The sequence below is a fragment of the Dicentrarchus labrax genome, unplaced genomic scaffold (assembly GCF_905237075.1).
Source record: "Dicentrarchus labrax unplaced genomic scaffold, dlabrax2021, whole genome shotgun sequence".
Taxonomy (NCBI): Eukaryota; Metazoa; Chordata; class Actinopteri; family Moronidae; genus Dicentrarchus; species Dicentrarchus labrax.
The window spans coordinates 9,644,975-9,666,542 of record NW_026136718.1 but is presented as its reverse complement, the minus strand read 5'-3'; the positions used below and the strand labels follow the sequence as shown (position 1 = coordinate 9,666,542).

Sequence of the window (21,568 nt, the reverse complement as noted above, 5' to 3'; positions counted from 1 at the left end):
AACGCTATCATCTGGTAACATTTAAGCTCCACATTTCTGGACACATTTATACCCCCACATGTAGCAGCCAGCATTCAGGCCTGTGGATAGGGGAGTTTTTCAGTGCCTGGGAAAAATACTCAAACCATTATTAGACGACAGAGGCTGTCAGTCAGTGTGGGGGTGGACGCAATCACACGCACACATCCACAGGAAGGGGGGCGGTGACCTAGGGGTTTTAGGTCAACTCATTTACTCTCTGCATCCGTTCTTCATTTTAATATGTTGTCCCTCTGTAAGCCATATAAAGAGATCACAGCCTGCGCCCTCCCTTTCCTTCTCAAAGCCATTAGCTCACCTGTCACAACCACTTCATATCCCCTCTTATCTCCTCCTCCTCTGTCTATCTCTCTATTCTCTGCTCTGTGCTCCGGGACGTTGCCATGCTGACCTGACACCTTTCTCCTGAGCTTTCGGACACCACCCTCCATCAGGAGGATGTGGTACTGTTGGCAGGGAGAAGCACGAAAGAGATTTGACCTCAATCAAACGGCCAATCACATCCGCTTTGTGCTCTCACCCACTCAGAAAATAACGGCAAACAGCTCAGGCCAACAAGCCTTCTCGCAATCACAACCACCAGATAAAGAGTGAAACTTTGTTGCCTGTGAAACTGAGTTCAATTACGTGGACTTTAATGCTTAAGTTCCTATTAAAGGACTGAACGCCTGCTTGTCTATAGGTTAAAAAAGTTGTTTGAATCAATGAATAAGCATCAAGCAATAAGTTGTGTTCCGAAGCTGCTGTTGATGTAAGAAAGAAGTTATTAAATAAACTTAAATAGATTATTTTTGATGGAAGATGCTAAAATAAATTGTGTTTGGAAGTGAAGGGTGAAGTGAGGGAGTTTCACTGTGCAACCACACTATTAGATGCCACTAAATCCTACACACTGGCCCTTTAAAGCAGGCAAGGTGTTCACTGTGATGAAATAACTATCAAATACACTCAGTTGTCGGTTTATTGGGTACACAGTTGAAACTAATGCAGACTGATGAAACAAAACAGAAACAAATCCTAGTTTTTAATGTTAAGTTTTTGTTGAAACAGTTTTTGAGAGGTGTCGATTGATTATTTAAAACTCCAGCATGGAGAATTTAGTGGCATCTAACGGTATATATACAGATTGCAACTCCCTCACTTCGCCCTCCCCTTCCAAGGTGAAACTATGGTGGCCAGGAAATGCAAAAAAACAAGCAAACCCTAAAGGACATTATCTGGAGCCATAACACAAAAACCAAGCAATTCTTATTTTATCTTTATCTCTTTATTTATATAACATATTTGTTAATATTATTTTCTATTTCAGCTAGTAGATCCTCCTAAATGTTACACACTGGAACTTTAACCTGCACTCATTGATTTAAATGGGGTGGATAAAAATGTATATCTAATTGAAAACCTAATGTGAGTTGTAGTAAATAAACTAAAACATGTAAAAACATCGCTCTTCCTTGTGTTATTTTTGTTATGTTTATGTTTTTCTACAGATGTATCTTACCAAGTCACCCTTGTATGGAAGTCTGGATGTTCTTTAGTGTGAGCTGAACACAACACAGATCAGTGTCCAGACTAACAACAGAGAAGATGAGCTGAAGAGGTCAGTTAGCTCGTCAGCTTGTTAGCCGTAGATTACAGCAATGTGGTGTAAGGTGTTTAAAGGGGAAACATGGCAAAGGGAGTGGCCTTCTCCTAATCCCGTTAAAGCATTTGAGTCGTCTTCACTGAGCTGATTAGGTTAATTTTCTGTCATCCTAAGCACCTTAGTTAACCTATAGGCAAAGTCTGGCCAGAGCAGGGCAAATTCAGGGAGCAACAGATTGGAGAAAGATTTGCAAAAGATTGAACTTGGTGATTGGGAACACAATCAAATATGTTGTGGCTGCAGAGAGGGTTAGGTTAATGCCCTGTCTGAAAATGTTAGACTTCTCAGATAGTTAAAAGCAAGTTCATCTTTAAAATGGTCTGTCCACTGACAACATATTGACAGCCTGTCAATGGTAATAACTTTACATCTGAAGCAAAACGTTTAACTAAATAGGTTTTTAAGTAATGCTATTTGATACAAATCAGCCTTTTCAACCCTAAAGATCGTTAAAAACTCATATTGTCTGAACAATTGCAGTTCAAACTATCAATATAAATTTGATGGGTGTAATTACTTTCCATTATGACAAGAAAACAAAGCACAAAAGCAATTACAACCGTTTCAGCATTCCGTAAAAATCAAAGAAAATGACTAGTCATAATGATTTGCTTGGTGTACGTGAAGTGCAGCCAAATTTGAACATTTGGATATTTAAAACTGATATGGTACCATGTTATGTTGGAACAATAGCATCACAGTTGACAGAAGGTCAGTATTTGCAACAGCAGTCTTTCAGGGCCAGTAAACAAGGATGTGCTGCCTGGTGAGTCAGTCATTACTTACTGTAAGAGTCAACTACAACAGTAGTGAAAACAAATGCTGCTCTAGTTTTGGATTAATAATTGACTATGTTAATGTGAAAGGTGTCACTTGACCTGACAAAGCTGCAGAGAATTATCACCCAGTTGTAACTGCAGTTCCCTTCAGCTCTGTTGATTATCTCTTTTTTTTGCATTTCCTAGCCGCCATAGTTCCCCCCTCTTTGTTGAGGTTTTATGCAAACAAGCTGGCTGTTTTTAGTTCTCTCGTATCGTGCCTTGCTCCCAGCTAAACCACTGATAAACTAACTGCACACTGCCATCTTAGCACCGAACATCAGGTTCAAAGTTTAAGACTAACTAGTGAACAGAGTTGAGAATTTAAAGAGCCAGAAACCCCTCCATAAAGAGATTGAAGCAGCCAAACCAAAACTAACAGGAGACTGAATATTACTTACATCCATCCAGTCAAAAGTCGGAAGTCTGAATTTCAGACTTAAGACCTTCAAGCGTTCCAGGTGCACAACGCCAAACGTTAACAAAAAACGTGGCTGACCGTGGCAAACTGATGTTTCCTTGGCAAGTGTAAATACAATTCAACTCTCAGCAGTGCAGCCTCTTTGCATATATAAATAAAACTGAGGAGCAAAAGCAATGCATGAGGTAACAGATGCAAGTTCTATTTTATGGCACTTCTATACTTGGAAATGTATCTAAATATTCAATTAATATAATATAAATTATTAGCCAAATATAAATATTCTTACCCCATCCCATATTGGAAGAAAAGACGTCAGACAACTGCTTCTTCATGAAGTCAGGGTAGATGGATTACAAGCAGGAGACTGGTGTAGGTGGTTTGAAATTTTCACAACTATTTGCTAACAACGGTGTTATCAATGTTGATCTGCTGCTTTAAAAGTGTTAAAAGTTATCCCATGGCTAGGTGGTTTAAGACAATACAAACTGTGGCAACCAAATTCACAGTGAGAAGAGCAAATTTGTGCATAAATATATGTTCCTGACAATTTTTACTGCTATTTCTGCATCATGTCATATTTTCTTGAACAAGTAAATCAGCCATTTTGAAGAGATATATGTTTGATAAATCACAACTTTGTTTCATGAATGTGTTATTGAAAACACTTTATAAATAAGACCTAATGAATGCATATAATAGGAGTAACTGTAACAGGCTGTCTCATTGTTTTCCTCTCATCAGTAAAACAATGCATATTTTAAATACTTTATAAATGAAACAAATTAAAAGGTTAAGAGGTTAACAGGTTCTTGTTTTTTTCACAATGTGCACTCACTTCATGAGACAAAATATGTGCACGCATTTTAAATATGTTATAAATAAGAAAGCATGAGAAGGAAATTCAGCAAATTTATTTATGACCCAAATAATCTCCTGCCACCCACATTTGGGTCACGACCCAGTCAGTGGGAATTAATGGTTTATCTAACTCTCGGCTACAAAGTGAAGAAGTGTATATACCGAAATGAAGAACTATTTTTAAAGTTAGATACATCTTCATCTGAAAAAAACAGGCTCAAAACTGTAAAACACAAGAGTGGAAACTATGTCACTTTCTATTGAACAATAAAACAGGAATATTGTTTACGTCAGAGTTCAAGGGGTTGAATCGGAGGCTTATTCTTCCACTTGGTTACATTCAATAATATATCTTATCTTTACGACGGACACATGGGGAAAAAAAGCTCCACTGCCGTTACAGTAAACAGTTCTATTGACTATCTACAAACAATGGTTTGATATCTTGCTCACAGTGAACACAAGATAGCTTATTTGAATGACAAAACAAAGCTACACCAAATGGGAAGTTTCCCACCATCTCCAGCAGGTCCTGGGTGGGGAGGAGGACAAATATTGATTGGACACCGTGTGTTGCTCTGTAGACACCCCAGCAGATGTTTTTCTTTTGCAGGTTCCACTGCCCTGTGTATTTTAAATTGCTCCGTCATTCGCTCGAGGTCAAAGGCCCAAGGATGGAGCAAGTGTTGTGAGAAGGCAGAGAGAGGGGGGTAGAGAGGAGAGGATGATTTTTTCCTCTCGCCTCTGGGCCAAAGGGCAGTGGGGATAATGAGGAAGGAGCAGGGAGTCATGTGCTCTTGTTCACCCAGAGTTACTCCTTCAGAGTTAAAGTTTAACCCCTGTTTTCAAATTCCTCTGCACTTTAACTAATGCAGTTAACACACCTCAAACTAGGGTTACTCTTAGTGAGTGTAGAAAAAACCCTAAATGGCTGTGGAAGTGGTTGTATTTTTCTTTCATTTATCAAACACATTCCCTAAAAAAAACAGCAAGAAGTGCGCTATTGTAGCAGGTTTCTTCTAGCAGGGGGACAAGGAATTATAACTGCAATTTAAATTTAATCTTCTTACACAGACACAAGCCTCTTCTGTGTTCAAGTGAGGACACCCTAAAAGCATAAATGTGAATCTTTGCTTAACAAGTGATCACAGTTCAGCAGCTCCTATAGCCTAGGGCTTTAGCTGGTTAAGCCTGTATGAACTCTATACATATTATGAAAGTGTGTCTGTGTGTTTGTGTGTGTTTGACCTTATGTTATTTTTGTATGTGTTTTCTGAGAGGTTTCTATGTCTGTCTACAGAAGCTTTTTCTTCTTTCTTCTTCTACTTTAACCTTAACTTTATTGAAATTTGTCTTGCAGCCAGGTGAAACACAGACTTCAACACAAAGTATTTTTTTTAAATTCCCCAAAGAACAATGTAAATATGTAAAACATTATGTTAAATTGCCCACACACAAGCTCACATAAAACAATGTCTGTGGCATAATATAAAACCTGGAGTTAAAAGTAAACAAAAGAAAATAAATGTTGACACACTTATTTAGCATTTTAACTGTTATATTATAATAATATGATAAATGTAAATACACCAATGGACCATATTTAGGGTATTCCAGAGACAGTTATTATAATTTGATGCAAATATGCCACCATGTTTGAATATATAGTGTAAACATCACATACAATGTCTCAAATGAAGCACCCCAAACAAAATATTATGTGAAAAGGTTTCTTTTTAAATTTTAATGAGAGATTTAAGGATAACGTTTGGAATACATTGGAGGTGTGTTTTCATGTCACTGTGCATGTCAGTGTGTGCAGCGTTCAGGTGACTGTACTGAAAGTTTGTCTGGTTGCTCTGGACTCCTGACTGTGTTGAGAATGCACAGATTCCACCACAGTCGACTTCACGCTGAGAGCAGCTGCATTCCTGACCTGCAGTTCAAAGAGCAAAGAACACACACACACACACACACACACACACACACACACACACACACACACACACACACACCTAAACACACACCTAAACACACACCTAAACACACCCACTATGTACTCCCAGATATGTAAAGGCATATGTACTTATGCACAAGGTCACATACACGCTCTGTCTCGAATATTTTAACACACAGTGGCACTGCTATAACTGCTACAACACATGTGCACACACTCAGGCTCATACTCAAGCATACACTAAATCAGGAGTCAGATGTGTGTGAGGTCAATGGTTCAACCTCCTTCAACCACACTGCACTCATCATGTGAGTCAAGTCAAAGTTTATTTACCTGTATATAGACCAAAATCTCAATTTAAAAACACTCTTGTTCTAACAAGGAAAAATGGAAGAAACCTCAGAAAGAACCACAGTGGAGGGATCTGTCTCCCACGACGGACAGATATCCAATAGATGTTGCATATATAGACCAACATTATATACAAATTACAATGACAACATTTCTGATACATGTAAAATGTTTGTGAAGAATGTGGATCCAGGAGGACATTGGGCAACTTCAGATGTTGCCAAGTGGGACCTGAGCCATACGACCTCCTCTCCACCATGATGACCTGGAAGAGGACAAGCCACGTAAAGAAATAAATGAAGAGAGAGCTAAAAAAGATGCAGGAAGAGAAACTCTCACAGCTTGGAGGCATATGGGAACAGAAACAAAAACAGAGGTTAGGACTAGACTAAGTACGAGGGTTAAGAGATTCATTGAGACTGAGACCAACCCACCAAAAGGGTGGTTATTGCAGAAGAAAGGGGCATGAAAGGAAAAGGCCCTGCAGCCAGATTACTTCTTTTTGACTCTGGAGACAGACAGGAGCCCAGTATTCTGAGAGCAGAGAGCACAGGATGGGGCATACAGTTTAATGAGATCAGAGAGATAAGAAGGGGTGAGTCCATTTACAGTTTTGTAAGTCATCAGGCATAGTTTAAAGACTGATATGAAGTCAATGAAGTGAAGCTCTGATTGAGGGCGGCTGTGGCTTAGGAGGTAGAGCACGTCGTCCACTAATAAGAAGGCTGGGGGTTCGATCGCTTGCTGCATGTCGAAGTGTCCTTGAACAAGATATGAGCCCCAGATTGCTCCCAATGCTGTGCATCAATGTGTGAATATGAATGGATTAGTTTCTGTTTGTGATGAGCGGTTAAAATCACTGTATGAATGTGTGTGAATGGGTGAATTTGGCATGTAGTGTAAAAGCGCATTAAGTGGTTGGAAGACTAGAAAGATGCTATACAAGTAAAGTCCATTTAACATGCATAGTATGATAACATTTTCTGATTTTTGTCAAGACTATAGCTCACTTTTAGTGCTAGCATGCAGCAGACCAGACAACAAAACATTACAATAATCTGGATGAAAAAAAGGCATGAAATAAGATCTCTGCATCAGCCATGGACAGAATTGGTCTGAATTTGTAACATACAGCTGAGTGTCGTCAGCATAACAGTGAAAATTGTTTCTATAACTGAATATAATTTGGCCAAGAAAAGCAGAAGGCCAAGAACAGAGCCCAGAGGTACTCCATATTTCACATCGGTAACTACTGATGTACTATTCTTATAGGAAACACACTGTGTTCTTCTGGATAAGTAGGACTTTAACCACGCAAGAGCCGGGCCCGAGATGCCAAATTAGCTTTCAAGGTGGAATTTGAGTCAATACTAAGTAACATGTAATTTACCATTTTGGTAAGAGCAGTTTCAGTGGAATGACCCTGAAAGCAGAATGTAAAGGATCAGAAAGATTACTGTTAAGTAAATGGACCAAAACTTGTGTATGTATGTATGTACCAGCTTGACATTTATGTGGATATTACTTGATCAACAGACATTTTCTTTGTGTATGCTTCATTTTTAATAACTTTGTTTAAAGGTCCAGTGAGTAGGATTTGGTGGCACCTAGAGGTGTAGCTTACAGTATTATTTTCAGGTGATTATACAGTAATGAAAACATACCTATGAATATCCCTCTGGGATGTAACTGATCCATTCTAGTTTAGTTTGGCAGACATTTACATATTTAGCTTTAGTCACATGGTGTCATGTTGAGATTGGTCATATGTAATGGATGACGAAATGAAAACGTTACAGTTTATGTTATGTTAAAATACATTTTAGAACTGAAGGAGCAGCAATTAAACATGCTACTATTTAATTTTAGTCTGTAGACACGTAGTGAAGTCGACATCTAACAAACATGAGTATGTCTAGAGATTGTAAAAAAATATATATTCAGCATGTTTCTTTGGTAAAGTGTCAGTGTAAATATATACTAGACAGAAAGGCTTATAATCTTCTTCTCAGAAAAGTGTTCATTGTTTCTCATTCACTAAAACTTGACTCAGAGCTTTTGAAAATAACAGATGACAGTTAGACTTAACATATTTAAATTGTACTCTTTAATTATGTCCTACAAACCTATCTTTACATATCCAATGTCTTACAGGTTGCCATTTTATGAGCATATATCAAACACTATCCCACATGGTCCAAGCTCTGCTAATACACATACACAGAGGCTTAAAGGAAAGCACTAATTCAACGTACAGCAGCTTAGCTTGGCCCCTGATAACCTCTTAACCAAACAAAAGGCCTATCCATGCACAATGAGTCTCGCTGTGACGGATGTGGGTTAAAGTTACCGTATGCTCACATTTTAAAAGGCTACTGAATTAACCTCACTGACAAAAAAATGCCTAAGAGAAACCCTTCCCCTTCCTGCCAGCATGTTTTAATCAACTTTTACCTCTTTGTTCCTTTGACATTTATACATCTTCTGACAGACAAAATGCTCTTTTGAAGATCACAGGGACCAAATGTTTTGTCTTTCTGGGGAAATTCCTGTAAAACCATGTGATGAGCAAACACTTTTTGGTACATAGAAGATCTTTTAACCAGGCACGCAGAAGTGAATACCTCCACTGTGGGTTTTTTTCCCCCCTGCACTTGGAGGCTGTTATTGGAAACCTTGTTTGCAAGCTCTGATTGTTTATTTTGTCCTCCCTTTTTTTGTGAGACGTTCACATGACAATGCTGTTGGTATGATAGACAAAAGCAGGCCAGAAATTCCACAGGACCACCGCCAACTGCCAAGACGATGGATGCATTACACAGCAAATTACAGTAAGGTTTGTAAAACAGAAGAATGTAACAATGCTTTTCTTTGTACCATGAATAATTTAGAGCCTAACTTAAAGGGGCAATCCACCAATTTTACATATGAGGATGAGTTTACTCGTCATGAGAAGGACACAGTGTAAATGTGTTATAGAAGGAAACATAACACTGCCCAGATTAAGAATTACGAATAAAATGAGGAAACATTAAATAACCAGCAAGATGCAAAATTTGATACTGAACATATCAGTAACATTTTCACTGACAGCACTTATGTTTACCATCAACAGGAAAACAACTCAAATGAGGTGTTCTTTGAACTCTTTAGGACACATCATACGGTGAAATAATTGTTCTGAACCGCCACACTGGTAGGCAACTAGAATAGCTTTTCAGACAGTCTCTCCTAGAACACATTCATGGAGTTGCACTGTGAAAAAAGAGAGGTAAAGAGAGAATATCAAACCCTGCTTACTCTCCTTTCCTCACCAATGTATCTGACCAATCACGACATGAAGTTGGTGTCCGATTTTTGGTTTGGGAAAGTTAAAAACATTGTCAGAGGGAGCACCCCCAATTCTGACATTGAAAATGTGTCTGGAGGAGGTTCAGGTTAACTTCTAGCAGACAGAGTTGGAAAACAGGTGTGTGGCTTGGGTTTAAGATTATACACTTTTTCTCGGAAATCCTGTATCACAATAACTTTGTGCATTGGTGTATGGCCTTGTTAAGGTTCTGGGAAAGGTCGTGTTCATGGAATTAATATCAGAAACAGAATTGTTTGCACCATGACCTCTATAACCTCACTGTATGTAGGGCACGAAACTATACTTTCTGAGTGGGCATTGGATGTAAATCGTGAAATGCAAAATCGTCCAGTAGGGACATTAATTTATTTCTCGCAGGTTCAACAACTTTATGGACACACAGTACTAATCATCCATTTAAAATGTGCACACAAACAACCGTAACCATTGAGGATACAGCAGCTCATCCCTTACACAGACTTGTGAGCGTGTGCAGCAGGTGTGAAAAGGAGCCGGTGGCATATCATATTACCCTTTGACAAGTTACTCAACAACAGCAGGCCCTCCCTGTTATTGTTGGGTCGACAAAGTTGGAGGAATTCTTTAGGATTAGAGTGGACTGGAGAACATGAGTGTGAGTGCCATGCGCTCGCTGTGTGTCGAACTGAGGCCCACCTCTTTGACTTACGGCAGTGTTGGGGTTAACTCCCCCCTTGCTCCCAGGCTGGCCTGGGGTCAGGGGGGAAACAGGCAGCCAGGCATTCTTTCGTGTGTGTGTGTGTGTGTGTGTGTGTGTGTGTGTGTGTGTGTGTGTAGCTGCAGCCCACTCTGTGCTCTTTGACTCCGCTGGCCTTATAAGGCATCCAGTGCCATGGCAACGGCAGGGCTTGAATAGCAGTGTCAAATCCCTCAGCACACAGACACACGCTCACTCTCCCTAAAGGAGGGAGCGAGGCAGAGAGACACAGAGAGGGGATTGAGAGGAGCAGGAGAGGAGGCTATCTCTGGGCTGCTCTCCACTGCGGCGTCTGGCTTTCACTAAAAGGTCTATGACCGTGTTTTTCCTGTGCTTGTTTGCCTAATTTATTCCTGCCCGGGCCAGCAGAAAGAGAGGCGGAAAAGAAGAAGGAAAAAAGGACAGGGCTGAACAGTACAGAGTGCAACAGTACACCCCGACTTGCTGACAGGGAATGCAGAGAGGTTCTGGCCTCTGGTTGTTACTGCTGGATGGACAAGCACTGACAAAACAAGAGAAGGAACACTTTGTGAACCTTTGAGAGAGGAGGCGCAACTGCGACTAAGAAGATTTCTCAACTCTGCTTTTGTTTTGGCTTGTTCTTTTTCTCTGTGACATTTGAGCCTCTGACACCACAGACTGAAGAGCTGGAGGAGCCAAAAGAAAACATTATTTCACCGCAGACACAGAAGAGGATTTATTTCATAAAGTTTGTTGCTACAGAAACCACACAGACATTATTCAAGGAGAGAAAGGAGTGAATTATCCTTCTCACCACTTCTTATTTTAATATCATGTGTGGAGTCAGTTTCAGCTGAGTTGGTTCCTGAGCAAGAAAACTTGTATATAAAAGCTGAAGTGGAACTATGGTCATCTCCTCTCAGAATACCAAAAAAAAAACAAAGCCCAATTTTTAAAACTCCCCTTAAGTGTTTTTTTCTTTCGGGACATATGACTGAGCATTTCCAGGGCAAAAATCTATTTTTTTTCCTCCCTCCTCATCACTATCACCTCTGCTTCTCTAACAGCCCCGACAAGTCAAGAGTGAGTCTGGACTAGAACTGCCTCAGATCAGCAGATAACACCTCTGCACGGCAGGAACTGGTTGGACTAGTTTATAAGTTGGAGCAGAGGGCAGGGCAGTTTAACCCTGCTTGAAGGAGAGCTGTGTTTTATTTTCCTCCCACTTGTTTGTCCTTTTGGGAGAAAGTTGTGCGCTGAGAGAGGGGCAAGGCTTCTTTTTCATTTGGAGAGCAAATCTGTTTCTGTTCCTCGTCACCATGCTTAGGGATAGGTGAGGTGTTGTTGTTTTTTCTCTACTTATTCCAGGGGGGGAGACAGAGAGAGAAAGTGAGAGGGAGGGAGAAAGAGAGAAGGAGTCAAAGTGTAATTTATTGTTTCCTGTGAAAAGAGCCAGGCTGCACCCTTTTCTCCTGCCTGAACTCTGAACTACTCAATGTGTGTCTGAAGTTTTCTCAGACCACGGGAGCCATTGATCGGAGGTCAGGGCAGCGAACACAGGGGTGAAAGACAAGAACAGACAGAGCAGCGGGATTACTGAAGAGAGAGAGAAAACAGCACTGGGAAGGACCTCCAGGTCATTACAACCAGACGGCAAAGGGGAGAAAGGTCAACACGGGAGAATCCGGGACGACTTTTTATCCCACTTTTAGATCTTCTTGGACAAAACCAACCTTTAATACAACCTGGATCACTGTTTTCTTGTCTGGAACCAGTTTTTAGACTTTTAGAGTAGTTGGAAGCTTGGGGACAGGGCGGGTCTGTGTATGATCCACTCACAGGGCTGCGTGTCTCAGAGAATATGGCCATGGTGAGCGGGGGATGGGGCAACCCCAACGGGGACACTAATGGACTGGGGGAGAAGGCTTACCTGAGGAGGGAGGAAGAGGAGGGCTCGCCTCAGGCTGGGAGCAGCGATGTGGACGTCGGGGATGAGGACAAGGCCTGCGTGGTGGACTGTGTGGTGTGCGGGGACAAGTCCAGTGGGAAGCACTACGGCGTGTTCACCTGCGAGGGCTGCAAGAGCTTCTTTAAGAGGAGCATCAGACGAAACCTGAACTACTCCTGCAGGTAAGGGCTGCTGGGAAATTCACACTGATTATAGTCTGAACAGTAGATGAAGATATAAAACACACACACAGACACTCTTCTTGTTTGACCACATTGTCTTTGCATTTAATTGATGGTTTATAACACACTACAGGGTCGTTATAAGCTGATATAAGTGTTAATTAATGAACAATTATAACTTGTGGACACCCATAAGTGGAGGCAGGTAATAATTTAATAAATATATAAGATGTGTCTTTAAAGGAGAAAGTGGCTGTACACTAATAAACACTTAAAAATTTCCTTATATCTGCATACAACTACATTTCAGTGTGTTATAATCCATGTATTAAATGTTTGTATAGTCGCTTATAAAAGCCAAATGTGTGTGTCCTTTTTTTATAAGCCATTATGTAGTCATTGACATTCATGAAGAGAGAGCAGAATAGTCCATTCCTCACTCCAGAATATGTTCCAACCTTGGACATGTCTCACAAACAGCCCTAGGAAAAAAAAAAGAAAAAGGAATGAAAGCCCTGAAGGTCAGTCATGTGAGGATGGATTGCCTCAGAAGGTCAACATTCCCATTATTCTTCACCACAGGAACACAATGTTGCAACTCAATTCTCTGCTCTCACTAAGACTACTCACAGCCTCTGAACATAGTTATTACTTCCACATAATAATGCACTAATTCTGAATGGAAGGTGTCTTTTTATCCATTTTGTTATGTCCGGGTCTGAAAAGGGTTCTCTGTGAAACGTTGGAAGACCTCGTCCTGCTGTAAAAAGGCAACAGAAGGGCGTGTAGGACCGATGATTTACAAAGGTCACAGCCTTGATAGCTTTTCAGCCACGCCAGCTCATACAGTTCACTCATCACAGGGGTCAATGAGAGAGAGGGGGGGGGAGAGACATAGGGGGGATACTAAGATGTAAATGCAAGCTTCACTTCCTTTTCCGTACTGGAAACTCACCTCTTTTTTCCCCCTTTGTGCAGATCAAATCGAGAATGTCAAATCGACCAGCATCACCGCAACCAGTGCCAATACTGTCGTCTGAAGAAATGTTTTCGTGTTGGAATGCGCAAAGAAGGTATCAAAGCTCTGTCAGCCCTGTGCACTGCAAGTTAAAGGTGTTTCTTTTTTAGGATTAGTCAACAAATAAAGGAGTTTTTTCACTGCTAAAGGTGAAAAATATATATGACTGAACCGTGTTACATGAATGTCTGAGGTTATTGTTGTACTACTAGGTTTCTCAACAGTGGATGATGCTTTACTTAAAGCTGCACTAATCATTATTTTTATAGTAACACTGGATTAATCAATTTCAGTGTTTTGGTTTTATGGCCCACAGCTTTTATTTTTTTGAAACTAGAAGCAACAGGCAGCTTTTTTCAACAAAAAAAAAGCTTTTGCTAGACTGTCACTTCCTGTCAGATATTTCTCTTAAGTCTCAAACAAAGCTGTTAATGTTGGACTTCCATTCATCAGGTGGCCCCCAAATGATTTCTAATGTTGCTGCCGGATGTGTAAAAAATGTGTCCATATCAACTTAAATAGGTTATGTCTAAATATCAGTGTTGTGTTTACAGCTTGTTGCACTGCCCCCAAGTGGCCAAAAACATCAATGAATGCACATTTAAGTAAAGAAGAAGCAGAAACATAGCACCACTCCTTAAAAGGTTGGTCCAGTGTGAAACATTTAGGAGGTTGTATTGTCAGAGATGGAAAATATTATCCATAGGTATGTTTACATTAGTGTATAATCACCTGTTTTCGTTACCTTATAATAAGCCGTTTTAATCTACAGAGGGAGCCGGTTCGCTCCTACGGCGCCACAACATTGCCACGTTTCTACAGTAGCCCAGAATGGATAAACCGTACACTGGCTCTAGATAGAGCCTGTTGCGCTTTTTAAAGTCACCATAGTTCATCCTACACTCTTTCAAGGCTGAGTTCTCCTTTAAATACCACAAACACTGACTCATGTACAAACACCCTCAAGCAAGGCAACCCACACTATCACAAATACCCAGAAACACATACACACACACACAAATACATAAATATTAGAAATGGGTCATTCGCAGAGAAAGCGCTTACTTCGACAGAAACAGCCACTGACATTTGCCAGTGATCCAAGCACAATATTTATACTGTCAACCAGAGCGTGTTTTCACCCCGGTGCTCAACTCCCTGCAGCTGTTGAGCTTCAGGGACGAGGGAGCAACTATAGGCAGCCACGTTTGATTAGTATAACAGCAAAAACCACAAGTTGACAAGTTTACTTATTCCATCGTCTGCTCCGTCAAAACCCGCCGAAGTGTCTGTGTATCTATAGAAAACTGTATATAGCCATTTAATTACAGTTATGATTTGTTTAATTTGTGCAAGGTTGATTAGTAGTAAGAAGAGATGATTCCCTTTTCCGTCTTGTGTAATGATTTTCATTTAATTTCCCTCATTATCAAATCATGTACTCTTTTAAACCCATTAGTAATTGTATTCTAGTCGGCTAACTGGACTGGTATTTCAGTCTGTGTCAGTGGATACCACAAGCTGTCCCATACATAATGTGCACTGAGGTGACAGTATGCCAGGGGTTATATTGGGCCTGGTTATTAATGAACCATGCTGACTGTGGCCCGTGACGCAGGTTGCACTGTTTCCACATTACCTGGAATTGTGTTTTTCACCTTTAACCCAGTCAGGGAGGCGCACACTCGCTGCTTTAAGTCAGAGTATCTTCGTAACAATTTAAACCAGCCAGCATTCAAGTTTGTTGCAGGGAGGACATTTTTTAGACAAAGTATTCATATTAGGATATTGGTATTAGATTGTAATAGTCTATAATCTATAATCAATAGACAGCTATCAGTATTTCTTGATTATATTGTTAAAGTTTCTAGGTATTACTGAGCTTGATGCTGTTAAAAGTCATCTTAGTGATCTACATTTAATCATCTATTATAGGATATCACATATGACCATTTTAGCATCTTTCAGCTCAGTGTTTTGGTTTTATAGTCAAAACTTTTCTCTCCTGTTTTCCAATCATTAGCCAAGTTTCCGGAAGCAACAGGTAGTTTTTTTCAGTAAAAAGCTCTAATAAACCTGCTGTATATTGCCTGGAAAACACCAAAACAGCAGACAGACACAGTTAGTGACTAACTGGTGAACATAGTGGAGAATTTAGAAGCTATTAGCCAGATATTTCCCTCAGGGGTGGTTGAGAGCTAAAAGATAAGGACTCATATCGTCCCTTTCCAAAGAAAACCAAGTATATCCAAATGTGACTATTTTTATTTTTTCCAGAAAAACATTTCTTTATGGGTTGAGAGAACTTTCCTCTATCTTAAGCTGAATACATCAATTAAAACCCACTGGATTATCTAAAAAAAAATGCATTTATCAGAAAGCTGAAAACAAGGGGTTTTTTTCAGAGAACAGCGACAACATTTTCTTCATAAGTTTGAATGAAGATGAGAAATAAAAAACCTTCCTGTTATTTTACTTTAGAAATGTAAATCAATTTTCCACAACCTTCAAATCACTATTCAAATGAAAAGCTGTAATTTACTGAGTGGTTGAATCAAAAGTGTAGAGAAGTGAAAAACACTAGGTGAGGAGAGAACACACAGCTCCACCACTGCTACACAATCCACAAAATGTAACATTTCTTTTAATAATAAAGAGTGTTTAGATAATATAAATCTTCATCAAAAATGCAATTAGTGGCAGACAACCTTGGGATAAGTGTGTGCCATGTGTCATTCAAACAGAGCTTGCATGAGATAATAGTAAATATGTGCAGGGGAAAAATGCCTGGGGGGGGGGGGGTCAAGGAGAGGTTCCACAGACAATATTAATAATGCAGGGCTTGCTTTTTATTAATTTTCGCACAGTTCCGTTACACCTTTGATGTCAGACATCCTCCCCTCTCTCTCTCTCTCCCCATATTTCCTAACTCAACTGGTTACTATGAAAAGAAACATGAAAATCACCAGAATGATCTTGGCCGATGCACCACAGGAGGTTTTTGAGATATTCTACTAATAAACAAAGAGCTGGGACTTAGTGGAGGTAATAAAACTGTATATAAACATGTGGTCAGGTCACAGTGTTTCAAACAAGGATGGAAGGAGAACCAGTAATACCTGTAACTGAGAAGTTGTTTCATGTATTTATTATATTTCTTTTTTTACACAGAATTGAAAACAAATCAGCCAAGATCACACTGAACTGACATTATCTATAAAAGTATATCAAAAGATTGTATTAAGTGCAAATATAGACCTTTTGCAGCAGGGAAAAGTTTGATGATGTCAAATGTCTCCTCCAACACCTCCATCTCATTCTCATTCTGGTGTCTCTCTTCACTGTCTCTCTGCAGCAGTCCAGAGGGGTCGAATCCCTCCATCTCACCCAGGGATCAGTCCAAACTCCCTGGCAGGTGGGGTTGGAGGTGTAGTGCCAGGTCACATTGGGGCGGACTACTTCAACGGGCAGCCGGTGTCGGAGCTCATCTCCCAGCTCCTCCGGGCTGAGCCGTACCCAAACAGCCGCTACGGGACCCCGTACGGTCAGCCACAGATGCAGGCATCTGCGAGCGGAGCCTCCGTCATGGGCATCGACAGCATCTGTGAGCTGGCAGCCCGGCTCCTCTTCAGCACCATCGAGTGGGCCAGAAACATCCCATACTTCCCAGAACTTCCAGTTTCAGAGCAGGTCAGTCAAGACATACAGTGCCTGATTATCTCTTCTTTCCTTTTTTGAAAAACAGTTTCAACATTTGTCTTTTCAGCCTAGAACACAAACTCGTCTCTAATGTCATAGCCACATTAAAAAAGGTATCAAGTATGTCAGGAAAATCCAAAAGGATGTCCTGAACAGAAGCAAACATTGCATCCTTTCCCTTCCTTATCATTTTGTTCACATTTAGTTTAACGTACACCTGAACAATACAAAGTTGGCTTCAAATAAAAATGCTCTTTTTAAATCTGTGGTTTCATATCATGTTAAGTCGTGAGCCCTAAAAATGAAGCACAAACTTCACATGTTATGGTTAGTGTGAACTTAGTTGTATTACCAAATTCTTGGATTGTTTCATTTGGAGGCCTGAGGAGCTGAAAGTATCCATTGATTCAAAAAACATATTTTTGAGTAAAAAAAATGTCTTTATCCCTTTAACAATCTTCACACAAACATTCACTGCTGACTTCCAGGTAAATTACATTTTGGCGCGTCACAGTGGGTAAAGCACAGGTTCAAATAATAAAATCAATGATGGCTGAATTCCATTTAGCTGCTTTAGTTTCAGGGTCCTGATATTGTGCATGCTGGCAGTCACACATGTTTTCAAGGGACACTTGAATAGAACATTGTTCATGTTATTAGTACCACCTGTGTTTTTCCTACTATGAAAAGTCTAAATGTCTGCTGTGGAAAAGTTCTGCGGGGACTCGTTACTCTCAAGTGACCTTTTCCCAATTTACAATCCACCCTACAGGTGGCGCTGCTGAGGCTGAGCTGGAGCGAGCTGTTCATCCTGAATGCAGCTCAGTCTGCTTTGCCTATACATATGGCTCCTTTGCTGGCAGCTGCTGGTTTTCACTCATCGCCCATGTCTGCTGAGCGCGTGGTGTCCTTCATGGACCAGGTCAGGGTTTTCCAGGACCAGGTGGACAAGCTGAACCGGCTGCAGGTAGACACGGCCGAGTACAGCTGCCTCAAAGCCATTGCACTCTTTTCACCTGGTGAGTTTTATTTTTAAGGTTAACTGAGTGGTGATAGCTGCTGTAACTGGATTACTTTTAACTCATCCCAAATGTCTTTATAGAAAAACAAAACAAACTTGTCTGTGTGAGGTATTGAACAGGGTTCAAGTTTCTGATTTGACTGAATGTGACCTCTGACCTTTCTGAAGGAGCACGATCCAATTAATTGATTGACTCCACTTACTTCCCCATTTAATATGAGGCCATAGCAAGGAGACGGTTTGCTTAGCTTAGCATAAAGACTGGAAACAGGGGACAACAGCGAGCCTGGTTCTAAATAGATATAACATCCGCCTTTGAACACCCCTTAAGCTCAACAATCAACAAGTTATATCTTGTTAATCCGTACACAAAAAAAGTCTAAGAAAGACTGGTTGTGGTTTTATGTTGAGTTATGTGCCTGATTACTTCTAAAACAGGTCCAGTGACTTTGTTAAAGGTGCTTATCAGTAGATTTTGTTACCTTTGGACATAGCAAAGCTAGCTGTGTCCCCCTGTTTCCTGTTAAAATTATGATAATAATGATGGATTATGATCCTCTGTTTCTCTGCCTTACAGATGCATGTGGTCTGACAGACCCAGCACACGTGGAGTCCCTGCAGGAGAAGGCCCAGGTCGCTTTAACGGAGTATGAGAGGTTGCAGTACCCCAACCAGCCTCAGCGCTTCGGCCGCTTACTACTGCGCCTCCCGGCTCTGCGTGCCGTGCCGGCCAACCTTATCTCCCAGCTCTTCTTCATGCGGCTGGTGGGCAAGACACCCATTGAGACGCTGATCAGAGACATGCAGCTTTCAGGGAGCTCCATCAGCTGGCCCTACGCACCGGGACAGTGAACCCAGCTGACTCCAGAGTGAGACGAGCCAAGATCAGATTGGGAGGAATCAGAGCTCACAAAGATTACATACCAGTACAAATTGAATGTTATGAATACAAACTGTGATCTCAGAAGTTTAAGGTCTGTTTGTGAGCGTAGAGGTCAGCTTTTCCCACATTGGCTCTGTAAAGTTTGGTGGAAGTCGCACAGAAGCTGCTTTCAGGGAAACAAAAATGTGTAATTGTCTTTATATGTATGTTTGCAGCACTTGTTGGTTTTGCTCTGACCTCCATCTGATCTCTCTCTGTCTCATTCTGGACACACAAAAAAACAGGGCTTTAATTAAATTGCAGACTCTAACATGAGGCCATGTGCCTGTACTACCTCCTCCCATATCACCCCTAATGTGACTCAGTTTGAACCCAGGCTCTGTGTGTTTTTCCCTCTGCTTTGTTTTTTAAGTCAAAATGAAGCCATAGCAGTGTCACTTTCACAGGCAGAGCTGGCCTACAGTGGCAGCTGCAGAGCTTTATATCGTCTCAAGAGCGGGGACATGTTGTGTAGATCATACCTAAGTTGTGTCGTGTTTGATATGTGAGATAAAATATCAGACTTTGTTACCAAATGTGTTTGCAAAGACTGCAAAGTATCACCGTGTACAGCATTATAACAAAGAAGAGGCATAGGCATTGTACTGTATATTGTACTATATGAAGTACTGTTTATACAAGACGTATTTTGTATGTTATATACTTAAAGGAATAGTTTTGGGAAATACACTTGCACGCTTTCTTGCAGGATTAGATGAGATCTATTCTATGTACATGTCTGTACAGAAAACATGAAGCTAAAGCCAGAAGATGGTTAGCTTAGCTTAGCATAAGGCCTGGAAACATGGAGAAGCAGCTAGCCTGTCTCTACCCAAAGGTAACAAAATCTGCCCAGCAGCAACTCACTTATTAGGCAAAAAAAAAAAACCTGGAAAACAACAAGTTGTCGTTTTTACACGTTGTTTTTTGTACAGATATAATTTGTCATTAAGTGAGTTTTAAAGGTGCTCGTTGGTGGATTTTGTCACCTTTGGACAGAGACAGGCTAGCTGTTTGCCCCTGCTGTTGCTAGTCATTATGCTAAGCTAAGCTAAGCTAAACAGCCGTTGGTTACAGCTCCATATTTACTGAGCTATTCCTTTAATATAGTATATTATATAATAATGTTCTTGCAGTCGTAGTCGACAGAAAGTGGAGGTGAATGTACTTAAACACACCCTGGCTCCTCAGACAGTCACATCCCTGTCTAACATTATTACCTCATGTTTTATACATCAAAGACACAAGATTGTTTATTCATGTGCTAAAAAAATCAATATAAAGGGATCAATGTATCGTATATATATATATATATATCACAGAAACCATAAACAGTAATAATATTCCCCTGTCCACCAGACAATGGCCAAAATGTGTTTGAAAATGTTTTGAAATGTAACGCTTGCTGTCAGAGGAACGTGTTCTGAATAATCTCTGCAAACTGAAGACCTCTGCTTTTGTAAAGGTAGAGGTGGTTCATTTTGACATGTCTGTGGCCCCCTTTGTGTGTTAAAGCGCAGCCGAATGGACAGAGGTCACTTTCAGATAATTATCATGCTTATGCAAGCTACTCCAAGAGTTGCAAGTTGTTGTAAAGGTTTGTTGGTACTGAGATAAAGGGTACTAAGAAAGTCACATTCATGAGTGTTATTGCTATTATGTGACAAATGTTTTTCTTGCCAAATTAACTGACTGAAAGAAAAGACAATGTGGGGATAAACATGTGTTTTTGGTATGAGTTTTTGTATTACCGTGTTATTATATCATAAAAAAAGGCAACAATGGCCATGATCCCTGATGCTGTTAGAAAAAAAACTTCATCAACAGCTCATCATGCTGTCCTTGAATCACTTTGTGTTGTTTGATGGAATATAAACTATAGTGATTTTTTTTCTTTCTGTGTAGCTTTATGTTAAAAAGAAGCATGTTTCTATGATCATGCCAAAACCTAAAAAATGCAAAAGAAGTTCAAATGTCTGACTGGTTATTTTTGCATCACTAGAAATAAAAGTGTGCACATTCCCTTCTGTGAATGACTTCAGTATCTGAGACATTAAGACGCTGCACACGTCTCTAAAAATCAAGTAATTAATGGCTTAGTCAATTAAGAGACAATTCAACAGCAGATTTAGTCATAAATCAATCAGTCCATTGGTTTAATCAAGTGCTAAAAAAATCAAAATCAAAACGCTAAATATTTTCTGGCTGCAGCTTCACAATGTGAGGATTTTTACAGTGATGTGTTGTTCTTGAACGAGTCTACGAGCCGGCTCCCGTCTGAGGGATGATTTCTTTTTTTCTTCCTTTTTTTGAAATAGATTAATACAAGACAGAGTAACATGATGATCCTATGACGTAGTACAGTACTTTGTTAAATACAGTATAAAATATATATATATATATATATATATATATATATATATATATATATATACTTTGGTAATACCATTCAGACTCATGCATGATTAGACTTTTCTGTGTTGCGCCAACATACAGACCATAATACAGTATAAATTAAATGTTCAGTACACAAATAGTGTTTGACATTTTTTCATTATTTAAGGTTTTTATACAAAGTATAGTGTATAATTATGGTATTCTGGAAATTGTAAGGTTTAATAACTGCATAATTTAACT

General features: G+C 40.1%; 1 protein-coding gene across 2 annotated transcripts; it reads left to right on the top strand.

The window, feature by feature from the left end:
• The first annotated feature begins 10,355 nt into the window (after window positions 1-10,355).
• nr2f6b (nuclear receptor subfamily 2, group F, member 6b) lies at window positions 10,356-20,953 on the top strand. Of its 2 annotated transcripts, none has more exons than XM_051376718.1 (5): window positions 10,356-12,271; window positions 13,250-13,344; window positions 16,648-16,979; window positions 17,761-18,007; window positions 18,587-20,953. In XM_051376718.1, the coding sequence occupies exons 1-5, from the start codon at window positions 12,003-12,005 to the stop codon at window positions 18,859-18,861; spliced, it is 1,218 nt and encodes a 405-aa protein (XP_051232678.1). In that variant the 5' UTR covers window positions 10,356-12,002; the 3' UTR covers window positions 18,862-20,953. The 2 variants fall into 2 exon arrangements, with proteins under 2 accessions (XP_051232678.1, XP_051232677.1); XM_051376717.1 differs by having other exon boundaries at window positions 10,359-12,271; window positions 16,645-16,979.
• The last annotated feature ends 615 nt before the right edge of the window (window positions 20,954-21,568 follow it).

Coding starts and splice junctions, on each gene's coding strand:
- nr2f6b (XM_051376717.1), top strand. CDS start 12,003: ATGGCCATGGTGAGCGGGGGATGGGGCAACCCCAACGGGGACACTAAT. Junction 12,272..13,249: donor AACCTGAACTACTCCTGCAG/GTAAGGGCTGCT, acceptor CCCTTTGTGCAG/ATCAAATCGAGAATGTCAAA. Junction 13,345..16,644: donor TGTTGGAATGCGCAAAGAAG/GTATCAAAGCTC, acceptor GTCTCTCTGCAG/CAGTCCAGAGGGGTCGAATC.